The sequence below is a fragment of the Sciurus carolinensis genome, chromosome 7 (assembly GCF_902686445.1).
Source record: "Sciurus carolinensis chromosome 7, mSciCar1.2, whole genome shotgun sequence".
NCBI lineage: Eukaryota > Metazoa > Chordata > Mammalia > Rodentia > Sciuridae > Sciurus > Sciurus carolinensis.
In genome coordinates, this window is record NC_062219.1 from 41,269,359 (window position 1) to 41,289,397 (window position 20,039).

The 20,039-nt window shown below is 33.9% G+C and overlaps 1 protein-coding gene across 1 annotated transcript in view; it reads left to right on the plus strand.

The window, feature by feature from the left end:
* The window catches only part of LOC124989192 (triadin-like), a 151,370-nt gene that overhangs the window by 48,775 nt on the left and 82,556 nt on the right, over positions 1-20,039 (plus strand). Inside the window, exons 9-10 of the mRNA XM_047559164.1 lie at positions 5,050-5,100; positions 12,323-12,373. Of these exons, the coding sequence (XP_047415120.1) occupies positions 5,050-5,100; positions 12,323-12,373 (102 nt within the window). The remainder of the gene's footprint in view (positions 1-5,049; positions 5,101-12,322; positions 12,374-20,039) is intronic.

A 20,039-nucleotide genomic window follows, 5' to 3' on the forward strand; every position in this document is an offset into this window, starting at 1 on the left:
CCCTGCTTCAGAGGCAGAGGGTGAAATTATGAGAACACTGAGGTCAGTTGCTGATCCATACTGATAAGCTCACTGCAGACTTCCAGGAACAACCTGTGGTGTGCTTCTCTTAGGAATTCACCTCTTCCTAGGGGTGCAGTGTAGCAGTGCAGCCCTACCTTTTTCATCTGGTCATCTGAGTTCAGATTTCCAGCTCCTCTTTAGAAACTGTGATCCCAGTCAAGTTATTCACCTCTCATAGCTTCAGCTATCACATCAATAATATTAGCCCTTGGACACAAATGTGAAGAGAAAGAGATCTTATGTGAAAGCACCTACTGACACAAAATAAGGCTTTGTCATTACGTGTGAATGCAGGAACCACTAAGACCTAGACCTGTCTTTATTTTCTTGCCTCTAACATCAAACTTTGACATCTTGGTAGACCGTGACTACATGAAGAAAATTTTGTAACTAAATAAAATTTTCTTAAAAAAAAAATCCTTTGTCATGGATTTAGAAGTCAGTAACTGACTCTGTCCTCAGGATGAACTAGTGTATCTCATCTCCCAGACGTTGAAATAGATGTTAAAATCATATGTATCTAATTCCTGATCAAATAAAACTGTTAATTTATGTAATTACATATGGTTAATCTTTTTTTTTTTTTGAAAGATCTGGGCAGAGATAAACTAAAATACAGCCAACAGAAGTATTCTCCAGAATTCTGATTAGTATTCTCAACATTGATTTATAAAAGTGACCAAAATATTTAAGGATGTGTGAAGGGTCCACTTCTTGCTGCCAAGCAACCCAACCTCAAACCAATTACATAGTTGGACTGGAATTTAGCCAAAGGAAAAGGTGCTTAAGTGACTTCAGGGGAGGCCCCTCAGCTAAGATAATTTGAAGAACACTATTAATATAAGGTGAACTTGTCAAAAGGACAAGAATATGGAATTATTTGGACAAGATTTCCTATCTGATGGTGATTGCAAGATATGCATTAAACATTTCCACATCTGTTACTTGGTTTTGAATTCTTATGCCATGGTATATATCACAATTTTAGCAACTTGCCTGAAACATACAGTGCTTGAGTGAAATTCCTCAAAGAATTTGCAAAGTGTTATATATTATCATATAGTTGGTGCATTCAAAATTTACTAACTCTAACATGGTTTTATGCAACTTAACTTGCAAACCTTATTTACAACTACATGGGGAATATGTCACCATAGTCTCCAGGTAGAAGCAACACTTTTCTGATGTCCTTTAAGCATATTTTATCATATAATTTTTAATTGAGTTGTCCATTCAAAGATGGAAGATGAAATAAGTTGCAAATTTATTTTTATGTAAAGCATAAAAATTATGTAACAAATAAAAAGAGGGCTTCAATATTTTTAAAGACAATATTGAATGGAATTGGATTACATTAAATTGGAAATATTATAACTGAACAATTTTTATATACATATTTAGCAAGACATATTTGAAAAGTTTAAAAAAAATATGTGCATCAGATCCTTTAGCAAAGAGAGTTGGGAATTATCAAATGTGGCATTACGACAAAGAGCAAGTTAAGGATGGCTTCCAGACCAAACCATACTTAATTAAAAAGTTAACAGAGAGTATCCCAAGTAAAATTAAAGTCTGATAACATCTTTTCAGGAGAATTCAAAATTAGAATTACATAAAACATCAATGAATTATATTTTCCCTCTTGACTTTTATAAGCAAAGTATTTTAAAATATTTAGAAAACTTGAGAATTTCATCTTTGTATTTATCTATAAATTTTGTATTTTGGAGGTTGGAATAGATAGAATATTATAAAATAGCTTTTCTAAAATACCACTGATTGTCATCTGACATTTAAATGAATGTAAAATCATAATTCCTGGGGGGGGTGCTCATATATATTAAATACTAAAACAATTGTGCAATTAATCACAATAACTTTAGGAACAATGCAGTTATCACTTAAGAAAGTAACATAGAGCTGTTATGAAATAATTTTAACATTTTGATGCTATGTGATGTAAACAGAGTAGATATACTCTGAATAATTATCAGGTGCCACTGAATTTATGCTTCACATATGGTTCTTCAAAATTATTCTTTCCATAAGAAGAAAAGTTCAAAAAGTTTGGTGCACAGGTCTTATTCATTATGTTCATTAAAAAAAAAAAAAGAACAAATATCAAAGCAGCAGATATCTTATATCTAAAAATGAGGTCAAGAACGTCAGTTTTGAACTGATATTATGAACAATTTGGTAGAGTGACCTCAGTGGGAAAAGATTGAGAATTTTGAATTTGGTTATTTACATAGCCAGGAGGCCTCAACTGCCTGGTGATTATGTTGGAATCTTTTAAACTTTCCTATTAAAGTTTCTTATATCAGTCTAGCTACATTTGGCTTTGACATCAGACCAAGATGCCCAATGCAAACATTTCTGTTAATAGACTTATCACTAATAAACTGATCCTGAACTTGATCTTGCAGAATGATGAATAACAAGTAATAGCCAGATGAAAGATATTATTTGTTACCAGAATTTCCTTTAAGAACACTTGGATACCCATCCTGGGGTTCATAATATTTATATTTTTGCCAGATAGGAATTGTAGTGCCAATTTTTCCTTTTACAAGATTTCCATTATTTCAGTCTTTTGTCTTTTCCTTTCATTTTTCTTTTTTAATTCTTGTAGAAGAAACTACTATTATTAGCACACATACATTTTATCTCCTTTAGGATAATGTTAGAAGATAAAGAATAAGCTTATTTTCAATTTATTTTTCTTAATGAGATACATTTAGGTTTTTAAAATATAAATTTCTGAATTCATTGCAAGTAATTGTTTATCCAAAAATGTTTTTAATTCCATTAATTTTTTGAAGTTAGACTTGTGTGGCTACTTTGATCAAAATCTGTGTATTTTTCATCTTTAAAAATCTGGTAATAACAGTCAGGCATTGTGGCTGTAATCCCAGTGGTTTGGGAGACTGAAGAAGGAGGATCATGAGTTCAAAACTAGCCTCAGCAAAAGCGAGGCACTAAGCAACTCAATGAGACTCTGTCTTTAAATAAAATATAAAATAGGGTTGGGACTGTGGCTCAGTGATTGAGTGCCCCTGAGTTCAATCCCTGGTAACCCTTCCCCCACACAAAAAATAGATCTGGCAATAACACATGGAAATTATGAAATGCATGCTACTAAATTCAATATATGAATGATACATCAATGTGGGTGATTTCTATGAGATCAAATTTGAAAAATGCTGGTATAAAGTTATAACTGAGGACATTGATCTTTTAAAATATACCTTTCATGTATTATCAAGGAGATAATTTTGAACTCTCTGGTTCATTTTATTTTTGTGTAATTAATATATTCACTAGGTCAAATTAATCTGTGTGAAGAAATCAATAAAATTTGGGTGAATTTTTTTGAAAAAACATGTTACTGGTTATATTGACAGTTTCCATTTATAAATTTATATGCCTGCTTTACTTCTATAACACCTGTGTATAATCTGTACTTCACCTGTTTTTTTCATCTGTTTGTGGAACATTCCCTTTTGGGGTGTTTTGATGACATATGAAACAATGTATTCCAAAGATAATATCTACCTCCAAACATTTATTTTTGCTATGTGTTATGCCTCAGTTAATATCATGTTATCCTACTACAAATCAAGGATGAACTCTAGGAACTATTCTCAATTTTAAAAAATAATATAATTTACAGTCTATATCCTGTTATATAGTTAAAGTAACATTTTGTAATCAATGAAATTCTAACCAACTTACAAACCTAAACTCAAATGGCATCTTCTCAGTGAAAACCTTTCACATTTTTAAAAGCAAAATTAATAAATCCTTTCTATATTATCTATATGTTTCTAATGGAGAAATACCTGGCCCAATATTTTGCTGTTTGTTAATAATTCTTTTGTCATATACTATTTATATGTACAGACCACTCCAACACTTACTGATGGGTAACAACAGCTAATTTCACTTCGTTCTTGATTTAGTCTGTTAGGAAGAATAAACTAGATAGTTTTCACTTGGTTATCTTATGTGATTGCAGTCAGATGTCAGGTTGGGCTACAGTCATGTGAAGTCACCAACTGCTGAGTGTCCAAGGCAACCTGCTCAGGTGTCTGGCGGTCTATGCTAGCTGTTGGCTGGAGCTCAGTGGGAGCTGGTAACTGGATTGCCTCTTCCAGCATGGTGTTGTGGGTTGAATATTGTATATGGAGTAGGATTTCCCAGAGCTGGTATCATTGGATAAGCAAGTGGAAACAGCATGGCCTTTTCTGAGTTAGCCTTAGAAGTCACATAGCATTGATTTCACTGCCTTGTGTGGGAACAAATGACTTACAGAGTAGTGAGCCAAATTGATATATCAGCCCAGTCTAGGCCTCCGTAATCTCGCTCTGTTGTTCCAAAATGTGTCTTTCTTTCCATTCTTATTGGTGTAATTCCCCAATTCATCTATGTTAGTCTAATTCCTTTCTGTCTTTCAAGATCTGCTTTAGCACAAGATTGAAACCATTTCTGATCCTATCTTTTAATTCCTGAAGACAATACCAGTGGGACTGAGCTCAGAGAAATTAGTTCAAATGCCAGCTCTCCTAGTTAATGTCTTTGGAAAAGTTATTTAATCCCTTTACGTGCAAAGCAGGAGAAATGACAGAACCTACGTATCTCATAAGGTTGTTAGAAACACTGAAGGACAAGACAGTAGCAGACACTGCCTGAGACATAGTAAGCAGACAACACTGGCCTTTATCTAACATAGCCCATAGCTTTTTATTTGTACCTACTTTGCTACTGTCATGGTCTTCCCCTGTGATAATAATTCATGGACTTATTCTCTGCCTTCTGCATTTTTAGCTCAATGCCTTATCTGCAACATCTCAGGAAATATCTGTATTTTGAATATAAACTCAAAGGCTTATTCTTTAAGCCTCAGTAATCAGAATACATGAAGAACTTGCAATTTTCTTCTCTATTATTCCTTATAACCATTCCTTGTCATAACCTCTCTTTCAGAAATTAGAAAAGAAAAATCTGGGAAGACTTCATCAGTTCTGAAGGATAAAGGTAATAGAGTTAATGTAACATAGTTTAACATAATATTGGAAATGAGTGAAAATATCTAAATGAGGAGATATTACTTTAGTGGCATCTCCTTTGCTGATGTGTGGATAAAAATTGCACAGGTCACAGTCATATATTTTCTAAAACTAACATTAATTTATGTGTCCCTAAAATTCTATTTACTATGCCAAAAATGTGCTCTGATTAAAGCTAAAATAAAGGAGATTTTTCTTAAATAATAAAAGGTTTATTGTTCAACTTCTCTAGCAATTAGAGAAATGCAAATTAAAACTACACTGAGACTTCATCTCACTCCAACCAGAATGGCAATTATCAAGACTAGAAGCAACATTAAGTGTTGGTGAGGATGTGGGGAAAAAAAACACTCATACTTGCTGGTGGGACTGCAAATTGGTGCAATCACTCTGTAAAGCAGTATGGAGTTTCTTAGAAAACTTGTAATGGAACCACCATTTGACCCAGTTATCCTACTCTTTGCTAGATACCCAAATGACTTAAAATCAGCATAGTATAGTGACATAGCCACATCATTATTTATAGCAGCTCAATTCACAAGAGTTAAGCTAACCAATCTATGTGCCCTTCAACAGATGAATGGATAATGGAAATGTGGTATATATACACAATGGGGTATTACTCAGTCTTAAAGAAGAATGATATTATGACATTTGCTGATAAATGGATGGAACTGGAGAATATCATGCTAAGTGAAATGTGCCAATTCCCCAAAACTGAAGGCCAAATATTCTCTCTGATATACAGATGCTAACACACAGTAAGGAACTAGGGAGGGAAGAATAGAAGTTCATTGGATTAGACAAAGGATAATGAAGGGAAGGGAGCAGAGATGGGAATATGAAAGACAGTAGCATGAATCAGACATAACTTTCTCATCTTCATATATAAATATACAACTAGTGTAACTCCACATCATGTATAAACACAAGAATGGGAAGTTATACTCCATGTATGTATGATATATCAAAATACATTCTACTGTCATGTATAACTAAAAATAACACAAAAAAATTTTAAAAAGACACCAAAAAAAGTTTATATGTGTGTATATAGACATAATCAAATGAATATATACACACATATATGAAATAAAGAATATTAGAAAGGAATTGCCTGTATACCCTCTGGTTTTCTCTTTTCTATCCACTCATACAACATCTATTTGGTGCATAATACCTTCCAAGTATTGCTAATCATTGAAGAAACAAAGATGGCAAAGCTAGAAACAGGGAGAAAGACTTGGTCATTGCACTTCTGAATCCTGTTATTTTCAAATGTTCTTAGGCTTGTTCTGTCTTCTTTGTTCTTGTCAGGCTCCTTATTGTGAAAAAGCATGAAATTCTTACTTAAATTTTTTAACTTCAGTCTCCTAATGGACTGACCACCTTTTTTCCCCTGCTCATCCATATTCCAATCTTATTTCTAAAAATAATCACCTAAAACATCAGACTTTCTCTCTATTGCAACTTTCCTCAAAACCCTCACTTCTGAATTAATACATGTAAAATACTTATAATTTATTCTATAAAATACATATTTATTAATTAACTGAAATGCTGCCTCTTTGAGCATGAAGATTTGGTGTTATTCATCTCATGTCTTATGTGGACTGATGAATACCACATTTAATATTTGCTTAGTCTGCTTCTACTATGCAGAATCAATTCAGACATGAACCAGACACCAGGATACAATAAAGGCATAGTCTATGTCCAGACAGAATTCCTAGGATTGATATCATGATTACTTTAAAATGTAAGAATCATAATGGAGAAACACTGGGTGCTATGAGAGGGTGAAATGACAGATCCTAACCAAGTCTGGAGGATCAGGGAAGTGCTGAAGAAGTTCTGTGAAATTCAGGTGAGGAGGCTGAGAAGTTCAGCAGGCAAGGGTCAGGGCGTTATTGGGAAGCAGTCCCAGAGCAGGGCATCTGCTTGGTGACAGTACATCATTGAGTACTTTATATATTTTGTTTTAGATACAATGTGCTTGCTACCTCTATTTTTATAAGTAAAGAATCTAAAGTATATATAATGTGAGTTATCCAGTATCACACTGGGGAAGAGGCAAAGTTAGATAGAGTCAAAGACCAATTTGTCCGGTTTTAAAGTCCATCTTTTCATTTTAACACTGGTACTGCTTCCTCCTTAGAATAGAGTTCTCATATTTGTAATTTTCAAAGAACCTCCACTTTGAGTGTAGACTTTATCACATAAGTTTAAAAATATATGTGACATAGGCACATCGGGTATGCAGTATGGAAAATTAGTTTTTGCCCTTTGGCTAGTGGGATGATTCTATTTCATTCCCACAGAAAGGTTTAATTCATTTTTTTTTCACCATTGATTATCTATACTTTGGGAAAGACCCCTTTCCATCTCACACACTTTTATCTTAAAATTTAAAAACTGTCCGTGGTTGCATGTGAGCCAAAGATATCATGGGAATATATTATCAGCAATCTGCATTTGTGTGTTTGTGTATATGTGTGTGTGTGTGCGCACACACGCATGCATGTGTGCACGCACAGGCGCGTATATCTCTCTGCATGGAACTTGAAAATTTCAGTTTACAAAATTTAAACCTTCCCTCCTCCATTGTAGTATGCAGTATTTAATGTGGTCTGCTCTGAATGGCAGAAGTATGTGGCCCATACCATACTGTTGACTCTGAAAACAGTTAAAAAGAGAAGTTGAAACTTACTTCCAAAGCTAATCTCAGTAAATAATAATTCCAAACATTTAAACTACCACTGAAACATTTCACTTACACCACACCCAAAAATTGTTGGAAAGGTTAGTTGTAAAAAGTGTATCCCAGAAAACAAAATTTGAGGCACTTAAATCTATATTGACTATTTCACTATGTAGGCTCCTATTATTTCTATTATTGTTGTTACTGTTATTAATGAACAGTTAGAGACAATTTCCTACTAAACACTTTTTCTTCAAATTAAAATTATGTACTCTCTGCAAAATGTCTTCAAAACATTTAAAAACGTGTATATAAGTGAAATCATGTATATAAATGCATATGATTTTTTATTTTGATTAATGTAAAAATGTGCCTCTTTTTTCCCAAGTTTCTTTAATTCACCAATATGGGCTTGTAATAGATGAGTTGAATATTGTTTTAGAGAAGAATTTTATTGCTCTGTTCTGAATATAATTTATCATTACTAAAAATCAAAGAAAAAAATCCATGATGTTACCTGTAAGATTTAGGGACTTTAAAAGCCTCGGTGGCATTATTGTTTCTGGAGAGTTCCTTTGAAACCTGCTGCTGAGCTGTGGCAGAATCAGTATGCAGCAATTTCACCTGCTAAAAAGCTACTTATTTCATTGCTGTCATCATGTTTTATGAATTATTTCTATTGACCAGAGAAGAGGTGTCCTGCCTTTGCCAGTCTGTCATAGAGATTCCTGCATGCACACATCTAAACGCATGCTGAAATAATGGTAAAATTCTAAAACCAGCAGTATTACAGAGAAATCATCTGGGAGTGCATTTACTGGGGATAGTATATCCATAGAACATCATTAGGCTTGGATTTTATTTAAGGAGTTATAGAGACATCTGGGGGGGATTGCTCCAAAGTACCAGATCAGAAGAAAAACTAGTGTTGCTGGGTTGCTGCTGGCTCAACTATTGATTTGCCTTGACTATTGGACTCCCTTGATTATCTTAGCAGCTCCATACTCCTGTGGGGTAGAGCCCTGCTTATGTGGCATAAGTTCCCTGGAAACCAAATTCTGTTAGTATCTGTTATTGGTCATTTTCCTTGGACTATCCTTTCCTCTCCCATTGCCACTTGATTGTAACAGTTGGTCTGATTGACCTGATGATGGAAGATTCATCTAAGCCCCAAGAAACGGCAAACCAAGTTCAAGTAAGGGAACAAAAAGATGAATGAATTTGTCCTTCTCTGATAATGTAATAGGAACGCCTTTTGGTTCTGCTGTTTGTATAACGGTATGCTGGGAACTGTGAATTATAGACTGCCTTTATGAACCTGACTTCTCTACATGTGAATCTGAAGCCAGAGGACTCTCACTGGAGCTTATTTTCCTTTACATGGCAGTGTTCAGGACCATGCAAGTGATTATCCTCCAGTGGCTATTCATCAGCAGCAGAATTCCCTTTCATCAAACCAATGTTTTACCTAAAGTTAGGATAGGTTGTCTGGGGACTTGGAAAGTGAGCACCCAAAATACTACACTTCATCATGGACATTCACCCAATTTACTACTGCGTCCACCTTTCGAGGCTAGTAGAGACAGTGGCAAATAGACACCTTTTTCTATTCCTTTGTGATTCTTTTCTCCATCACAGTCTCCTTGTTCAAATAATTATGACAGAGTTCTAGCTTATACCACAGCAACAAAATTCATAAATTATCTTGTCAATTCTTGAGCAAATGCAAAAAAACCTATTAAATGTGTTAAAAAAAAAAAACTCTTTAATATTTTGTTCCTGACAAACAAGACAAAAGAGTTGAAAAGCAGTTTAAGAGCTGACCCAAACCACTGATTCATCTCTTTTTCTTAATATGGAAGTTAAGTTTCTAGATAATACTCTCCTTGCTTTTTTTGTTGGGCTAGTATCTCACTTCTTGGGTAGTTAGGGACTGCTCAGACAAGGCTGCAGACTCCTAAATCAGATCAAAATGCACTGAGGTCAAAGAAAAACACTGAAAAGAAATCTTCTGCAGAAATGTCAGTGCGATTATGACCCAGCCTGGAATCATCTTGCCATTAGCAGACTTGGAAATAGAAATCATTTATACTTTCTGAGAACTTTCTTTAGAGTATAAGATGGTGAGTTTACTACCTTTGAATACCCTATGAAAGTATACCTGTTATACTACACCCTCCTTTCTGCACTAAAACCAAAGTCATCCTGGGGACTTTCTGCCTGTAATGCATTATATAAATACTTTACTTTCACAAAAACATGTACACTCAACTATTTAAATCTGTTTGCTGAATCTGGAATTTTGAGACTCCAGGCCACCCCACTGGGAATTTGTCCCCACCACCACTTCTCATTTCACAACACATTAATTCTTTTGGCTTAGCCAGGATGTGCAAGCACAGTCAATTACCCCCATCAGCTTGAAATGTGTTAAATGAAACTTCCCAATGTGTTTGTTCAATTCATGGTTCTTGATTTCTTCTTTATATGCTGAAATATAGAAACAAATGATCCTATTTGTATTTAACTCCATAAATAGCAATGCAGACATTGCTTTGCCACCAGTCTTTTTCAAATATTCTACATGTTATCTGAGCATCTAAGCGGTTGTTTATTCCCCAAGAATCTCTTGCTCTGATGAGCACATTCTTTTGTTAAAAAATTTTGATTTTGAGTTAACACCTAATAATCATATATATTTATGGTTTACAATGTGATGTTTTGAGATACATTTACAATGTGAAAAGATCAAATCAGACAAGCAAATTCACCACCTCAGCATTCTGTACAATGGATCACTCGCCACGCTTATTTTCCTGAGGCCTCATACCCTGTGATTAGCATTTCCTGCTCTGCATCCAATCCTGTCCCTGAGTCTCAGATAACCAGCATTTTACTCTCCACTTGAATGTTTATTATTTTATATTACTCATGTAAGTGAGATGTGGTATTTGTCTTCCTGTGCTTGTTTTATTTCACTTTTAATAATATCTCTGAACCCATTATTTGTTTGTTTGTTTGTTACTGGTTCTTTTTAGTTATACATGACAGTAGTCCATTTTGACCTAATCATGCAGGCATGGAAAATATCTTGTTCTAATTCAGACCCCAGAACCTCTCCTTCCCCTTCCCTTTCCCAATGCCCTGCTCCTTTTTCTCTATTGATCTTTGTACCATTTACTTGTAGTAATTTTTTAAATTAATTTCTTACATTCAAGATGGTGAGATTCATTGTAGTATGTTCACATATTACATAGGGAAGTTATGTCAGATTCATTCCACTCTCCTTTTCCCCACCCCCTTCTTTCCCTTCATTCCCCTTTGTCTCCTCTACTGAACTTCTACACCCCCACCCCACCTCTTAGTGTGGGTTAGCATCCACCTATCATAAAAAATTTGACCTTTGGTGTTTTGGGGGGTTGTCTTATTTCACTTAGCTTGATAGTCTCCAGATCCATTCATTTATTGGCAAATATACCATTCATCTGTTGAAAGGCACCTAGATTGTCTCCATACCTTGTAAATTATGCTGCTATAAACTTTGACCCATTTATTCCCTTCCTCAGTATTTATCCAAAGGATTTAAACCCATTCTGAACACATCTCTAGTCACCTGCACTTAGTTAATTCTAAGTGTTTGATAGAGTGCATCTCTGTTTACAAGTGTTACCATCATAGTCTCTGCATTCCCACCACAAGGTAGAAAGAGGAAAAGGGATATTTTGCCCTTCCCATCTTATTAAAATTTATTTCTTCTACAAAGTTGATATTGAACATTCATGTTGTAGAGGAAGCAGAAAATAGGTCAATCTTCTCTTTTTGGTAGGTTGTTGGTGAACTATGATGATATTCAAGGAATTGTTTGCATGTATGTTGGATCTCATGATATGGTAGTGATTACACTGTACTGAAGCTAGTAGAATAAAGTTTTATTTGACTTGTTTCAACTATGGACCACATTTTTAAGTCTTTGGAAGTTCAGAGATAAAATTTCCACCAAATAACATAATCTCTCAAATTTTCTTTTAGTTTCAATCTTTTACAGGAGTTGATTAGAATTTGAAGATTGTAACAGCACTTTTACTTGATGTATGCAGTTTCCATTGCATTGTTTATTTTATTGGAAAAGCATAGCCTAAAACAAACAAACAAACAGTCAGTTTGAATAGTTTGGGATACTTCTAGATGCTGAAATGATGTGTTTCCTAAAATTACAAATAAGTTCCTAACCATTCAGATGCTCACCCTCTTAAAAGAATGAGGATATTATAACTTATGAGACAATTTCAAGTTTTAATGAAAATGATCTGAGAACTGCTTATATTCTATACAGTTGTTTCTTTGTCTCTGATAAAAATAATTTTTGGATAAAAGCATCGTATCATTTCTACCTAGCTTCTGCTTACTGATAGTTCACTGACTCCATTATACATGTGTCCTCAAATCTTTTTATTATGACTTCAAATAAATGCTCAATGTTTCTTTTCAGAGATTATTACAGGGAAAGGAGTGAAGGTCCAAGCTACCCTAAAGGAAAAAGGTAATGTGGCATAATGAGATGTAAAACCCCTTGATCTGCTCATGGCATATTCAGTTTTCTATAACACAGTAGTACATTATTTCTGTTCTCTGGTTTTCAAAACAACAGTCATCATTTGCTGCCATGTTTTTGAAGGAAGGAAATAGGACTTATTTCTCATCGTCAAATTCTAAATTGTACAATGAAATAGCAAAGAAAAAATATCTGTGTGAAAAATCATATGCTATTTTGATTCCATGAGCCCAAAGTAGATGGGGAAATATACATTCTGTAAGTGTCTAAAGAAGAATCAAGAATAGCCTAGAAAGCAAATATTTAGGATAAAATGAAATACCATTTCTCTATGAAATGTTGCTATTCTCTAAGGTTAGATACAATAGAATCTCAAATAAAAATCATGCTAGGAGGCATTGATAGATAAGATGTTTGATCTCCTTATTTTATGAATAAAGAAATCCATTTGGTCTAGAAACTTTTAAAAAGTTATTACAGTAGGTAGTAGACATAGCCTCAGAACTAGTGTCACAAATCAAGCTCTGTTCTCTTTCTGCTGTGGCATGTTGCACCTCCTGTCTTAACAGGGCAGTAAACTTAGAGAACGGTGAATTCTGATATTCCCTGCATCCAATTAGGTCTCCTGAAATATAAGTAAACATACTAACTCCAGTGTAATACATTTAGTTTCTAGCTACTCCAATTACATTCTGGAAACATAGCATTTTGCTCAGAGTTATTGAATACTTGGTGTCAGAATAAACCTCAGAAACTTTCCATTATACCCATATTAGTGAATCATTGAAACCAGAGAAACCATGAAATACACCTACCATACTGAATGCTAGAAATAGCCTGTTTCTACCTTTACCCGAACAGAAGATCCAGATAAGCAATTGACCAATGTAGAAGGACTTCACAATAAAACTTTTAGACCATTGCCACTTTTTACTTTCCCCCCCCAAAAACCCAGACTTCCTATGTACTTAAATAAACACATGTTAGAACTGGGAAAATGTGAAGAGCAGCAGGAAGCGAAAGCTGACAGAAGAATCAGTGGGAGAAATAAAGGATGCCTGGAGAGCCCCCATTAGACAGTGTGGCAATGTATATAAATCATATCCTTAAGTCACAGTTCTTTAAATTTTGCAATTAATGCTAAATTAAATAAAATTGTTACTTAATAAAACATGAGAACATAGCATGATTTTTTTCTCAGTTTATATATATACTTGGTGCTTTCTAAAGTATTTAAAGCTGTGTAACTCCAAATGAATTAAGGCATTTTTGCTTCATTTTAGAAATATATTATCTTACCTAAAATTTGCTTTGCCTTTCATCCCCTATATATGGAATTGTTTGAGTGTGTTACATAATTTTACTATTTTAGAAATAATTAGGAAAAATTAAACTAGTTTGCTTTATATATATTATATTTTCAGCAGACAGATTAAAATTGCTAAGTTTTGTTATTTAAGGGATGAATTGTGATGTCTAAGGAAATTATACTGGATTTACCTAAGTGCTAAATTACTTTATACAAATTCTAGATTTTTTTTGCCATTATCTTACTATTGATTGCCTTGGATATTTATATAACAATCTAAATTGAAATGGTCTTATGTCACTAAGTGATTTAATCTCACAATGATATCATATTTCCTTTGCTAATCTAAGGCAGAAATACATCAAACGAACAGTTAGAAATATTGTACATCTCCATATTTTTATTAAGGGAGTTTAGTTTTTGTTCACTTCAGTCTTCAATCACTGGAAATGTCTGCTGAAGGTCTGTCTCTCTTTTCATCTTCCCTTTCAGACATCTTGTTTTAGTAATTCCATAATAGTCAGTCTAACCCCAGCCAGTTCATGATCAGAGAAAACAGCGATTGAGCGGAGGCAACATACACATGTTGAGGAAGATGCACTTTGAAGTTAAAGCCTCCTTTCACTAATACTGAATTTTTACTTTGTTGTACCATTTTCTTTACAACTTTTAATGCACAGGATGAGTAGACAAGGTTTTGCATAAAAATCAATTATATGCAATCACCAGAATTGTTACTTTAAATTTCATTCCAATTATTATTATTATTATTATTATTTTAGAAATTGAGCTTTCAAATTACCTTGAGGATATTCATTTTTATTTTCACATTTCAGGTGACAACCTGTCTACCTAATATGTGCTAAAATATTAATGGTGCTTTGAAATTTCATGCATTAAATTTCTTCTTCTTATCAAACAACCAGTAAGAATTGAAACTTGAAGTGCTGAATGTGAATGACAGGATGTGGACATTTTATAGGTCAAATATGATCATGACATGCAAAGTTACTTTCACTTTCACCTGTGAAAGGTTGTATCTTGTTAGACTTTCTTTGTCTAATGTGATCAATGTCATCTTGCACAAAACAGAACAGTTTCATTTCAAATAAATCTTCACTAACAGGAATCACATTTTTAAAAAAATCATTGGGTTAAGAGTTTATCACTTCTTTCAGTAAGTGGAGTTCCTTAATAGACTTTATGGAATTTCCACTAAAGAATCATCACACATAATAAAAGAACATAATGCACACTCTTAAATATGGTTATGAATTAACCAGATTTTGAATTAAAATAAAAATATTGTTGAGGACATAGCAGCAGAGATTCTGACTCAGTGAGTATGCGTGGAGGCATGGATTCTGGCTGTTTAAAGCCTCGTTTTCCAAGAAAATGGAAGTGCATATGCAGACTGAGATCTCTTCTACAGTCCCTAAAATGAAAGATAAAATGTAGATGGATTTAAAAAAGACTTAATCATGTGCATTCAAGAAGAAAACATAACCAAATGAAAAACAGAATAGGAAGGTAGTGAAACAGCATGAGTGCTTGCTTTAAACAAAATTGCTGACTAGTAGAGATGCTCTAATATAGTTAAAGCAATAGTGTACATTGGAATAACCAGGGATTTTAATTAAGTCTCACTGCACTTCACCAGGTGCAGAAGTAAAATCCCTCCTCCCCCAGTTGCTGCTAACATCTCTCCAGGGTTAGAGTTTAAAGGAATTGCAGAACCAGGAAAATGAAGGAAATAGACTCAGCTCTCATTCAGACCTGAGACAAGTCAACTGCTGGAAGAGACTTGTTCAGGAAAAATCCTACTAACACTGTGGGGCAAAGGTTTGGCTTCTTCAGAATAAACACTGGTCTGGAGGCCCAGTGTAAGACTGGGTCATTGGGAAGAATCACACAACCAAAATTCAAAGAAAAAAAACAAGCAAAGGAAGGAAAGGAAAACAGTAGCAGCCATAATAATACAAACCTCAGGTTGAAATACACCCCCAAATTCCAAATCTTATGAAAAAAAAAAAAAATAGTATGGGTGAGTGTTGGTTGGAGTCATGTGGTCATTCAAGGCAGGCTCTACTGTCTTCAGTACTGACCTTCTGTGTTCTGCCTCTGTCTTGGCATTACAGTCAGCCTCACAAAGAATGGAGCATGAGGGCATGTGTGACTGTGTGGCAGTCCCATCACTGTGCCATTGGGGACATCTTAGGCTCCTGGTGCACTTAACTGCAAGTGATTCCAGGTGTGAGGAAGAAGGAAAATGGACCACATGGGGTAGTTTGTTTTTTCTGCTGCATATGAATTGCTATATAAGTCTGAAGTTGATCATAAGAACACAAAGAAGGTATGGAATTGTGTAGATCAAGTTAATAATATAGTTTATGAATAACAAAGTAGATACCAGTATTAAAAATAATACATTGAGACTATACAACCCCAGGACCAATTTTCTTGAATATGAATGACATGATCATATATATACATTTACATGACATTAAAGATATATATAAATAAGTTCTTCAAAATAATGGTCAGGCCAGAAATTACACAGAGAAATTAATAAAATTCCCCCCACTGAGGGATTTTTAACACATCTGCACCACAAAATGAAAAGCAAACCCATATTAGTGACATTTTTTTAAAATAAGAATGACTGAAGTGTACAAATCTCAAACAAAATTGGCCATAGAAGAAATAAAAGTGGGGTGGGGGTAGAGGAAGAGGTTGGGGGAGAGGGGAGGTAGAGAAAGAGATAGAGATATAGGGGACAAAGATGGATATAGATATAGATAGGACAAAGATATAGGAAAAATGTAGCACTTTACAGATAAAATAGAAATTTTCAAATCATAAGTGTGATTTATGTGTGTTTAAAATTTATATGGAATGGAAGATTTCTAAAATATTTTAAATGACCAAAATTTACCAAAAACAAAGACAATTTGAATGAACCGAAATTATTACCTTCAAAATGACATGAAGTGGCTTTATAGATAGCTTTTAGTATGTTGGTAAAATGGTTTCAGATAACAAAATAAGCAAGAAATTTACTGAGGTTGTTATATGATGATAATACAATCATGATCTCAAAAGAAAATTTCACAAGACAGTGTTCAAGGTACAAGGAAAACATTTTTCAATAGCACTGCAATAGGGAAGAAAGATTGGTATATTAGGAAAGAGAGATGAACACAACTCCATTGAAACAAAAGGCCCTGGGTTTTGAAGCATGCATGTATTCCTAGAGAAAAAGTAATTCAGGGTGTTAGGGAGATGACTAGTGAGTGTGATCAGGCCATCTGTATTTGCTAATTGGCATTTACCCAAGTTAAGATCCTACCTCCCTAGTGACCTAGGAGGGCTTTGAATATAAATAATTTTGTGTAATCTGGGAAGGAAGATTATTATACTCAGAATTCAGCATCATGGACTTGATAATATCTTAGAATGTAGAAATGCAATTCAAAGTTATTTCAATATAGTAGAAACCAGGTTCAATTAAAATGAGATGGGACACTGAGATGAATTAAGACATTGAGATGGGATAGTGGAATAAGTCAAGACAAAGCTAAAAGATCATAATTCTGTTTTATAACATTCTGAGTTGAGGCACATTTAGGACATTCAAACAGAGATGGCTATTTTGATGTGAGGTTTGGAATGCAGATTTGGATTGGAGATATACTTGCCTGACATATTGACCTGTATTTGAAATTTGAAGACATGGCCATGTAAATTCTCCTGTGGACAGAGCAAAGGATGAGCAGAACAAAGATCCAGGTAGAGTTAGTGAAGAATAAATTTAGGATTGATATTTGTGGACCTGAGGACATTCTTCTTAGCATGAAGGCAACCAGACAACTTGCAGGACCATGCTAGCAATGTCTGTCAGTTTTTATTTTCTGAAAGTTTTTATTTTATGCATGTTCAATTGTCATTAGTTTTATTCTCACCATAAAGTTCCTGATGGTGGTTACATAAACACTATTTTAATAGTGATTTATCCAGATACAAACATATAGGGGAAAAGCTCAATGGTTTGTTGATGAATACATATTGTGTATTCTGCTTTTATGAAAAAGATTCATTTCAGAGATTTATCCCATGTAGAACCTTCCAGAATAGGGTAACTTAATAGATGACAGTCTACACTCACCCAGTGTTCTCAAACTGCCACATCTGGTGACCACAAATATTACAATGTCCAATGATTAACACAGAAAGATTGAGTTTTCTGCCAAAAAGTTCTAGTTTTAACATTATTTAAAATTCTGAATTGGTTTAAGCTTATACTACAGGGATTTATTTTTTTCACATAATTAATAGTTCTAATAAGAAAGTCCAATTAATCTATATGTTTGACTCACCATTCTGAATTTCTAAAACTTTCCTATAATACTGCAGTTCATATATATCATCTTTATTCATGATATTGACCTTTTTCTAAGAAATATTAAGACTTTCTATAATATTTTTAAAACCCAATATTTGGTCTGCAATATTTAAAGTAATAACCCACATTAGTATTTTTATTTTTATGTGCTCTGTGCCTTTTTTCTGATTTAATTTGTTGGCATGATTTAATTCAGCTTTGAAATATTTAAGGAAAAATATTATCATGTTAACAGTAAAGAAATTGATACCCAGGATTAAATGACTATCAAAGATTTCTATACTGGATTAGGTACTTAGTATTAGGTTTAAAAGTTACTAAAGTTAATCTTGCATTCCTCTTTTTCAGTGTTGAAATATATTAGCAATACTTTTCTTAACCACACAGTTAAGATTTTTGTTTCCATGATAATTTTGTTGTACTAGGAGTGGGGAACATTAAGATGATTTGTTGACTGAAAAAAAAAAAGATCAGGATTCTAAAGCATAAAATGTCGATAGAGGCCTTTACAAGTTAATCATTACTCATTTTCTGAATAATTATTATAGTGAAACTTACGCCTGTAACAGAACTCTCCCACTGAGCAGCAACTTACAGCCTAAGACTTTTTTCTTTATGTCCATCATGCCAAGATGGTAGAATGTTAAGGGTTTATATATTGGTAAGAATAGTCATTCAATGTGCCAGAATTTGTTCTATAAGAATTGCCTTTACAAAAGTAATTTATGAAAGCACTAAAAATCATTATCTATTTCATCCAAATAGTTAAATATAACCATGATGTATGTACAATTACATGTATAGAAAATATATCTATGTGTATTATTATATACATCACATATTTATAAGTTTAAAGTCACAGTATTTTCTCCCTGTATTATTTCCAGTTAAGCCCTCATTAAAAGGGGTAGAGTAGGATTAGAGTGGGTCAATCCCACTCTGCAAATCTACTTTTCTTATCACACCATTATGCTTCTGTCCTTGAGGGAAAAATTTTTCAAGTTTAAGAATAATTCTTCTCATTTTTTCCTCTCCATTTAAAATTTTGAATGTATTATGTTACATATAAGTTATCTATTATTTTTAAATACTTAAACCAGAAAAAGGATTGGTCCATAGTTAAACTTAAGACCTTTCATTAACCTTATTGATTATTTTTACTTCAAGTTTAGAAAATCAATGTTGGTGCCCAGAGAAACAAGTAAGAATCTAGTTAGCAACTTTCCCCTGAAAAACCAAAGAGTGTTTGCTTGTTTACATTTGTAAGTGATTATTGCAAGCATGCTGAACCCATTGAAAGGTTTAAAATCAATTGGCTCATTAGTTGAAATATATCCAATGAGTTATCTTGCCATCTTCAAATAACATCATAAGGCCTTGTTCTGACCGACAGTTCTTTGGGTGACCTACAATGTGTGCAGCCATCTCCAATTATAGAGTACCTATTTAAATGCATACACTTCACATTGGGAAGCTTCAGGGAAGGAAAGAATAATGAGGCTATACATAAGTAGGCATGAAAGAAAGAACAGATAAAGGCAGAGTGACACTGTCAGAAATGTGGTACATTGCATTTAGCATACACAAAAGACAAAGAACATGAAGACGAAATGATGACAGAATGAGGCAGGAACAATGTATGCATTTACTCTGTGCTGAAAAGAGACAATGCCCTCTGGCCTATTTTGTGTTTTTAGTGTCCACTCAGCAAACTTTTTTTCAGCATTAAACTCCTATGGGAATCTTGCCAAGGAAGGACTGCAGAATCAGGCATAAAGTATTGAATCATACATTAAGTGCAGGCATTGTGAACTAGAGCCATTTTAGAACCATACCTGTGGAAGCTCACAAAGCACAGGGTTTTTATTCTTGTTGACTTAATGGTGATGAGAGGTACGTGTGTGTATGTGTGTGTATGTGAGTGTGAGAGAGAGAGAGAGAGA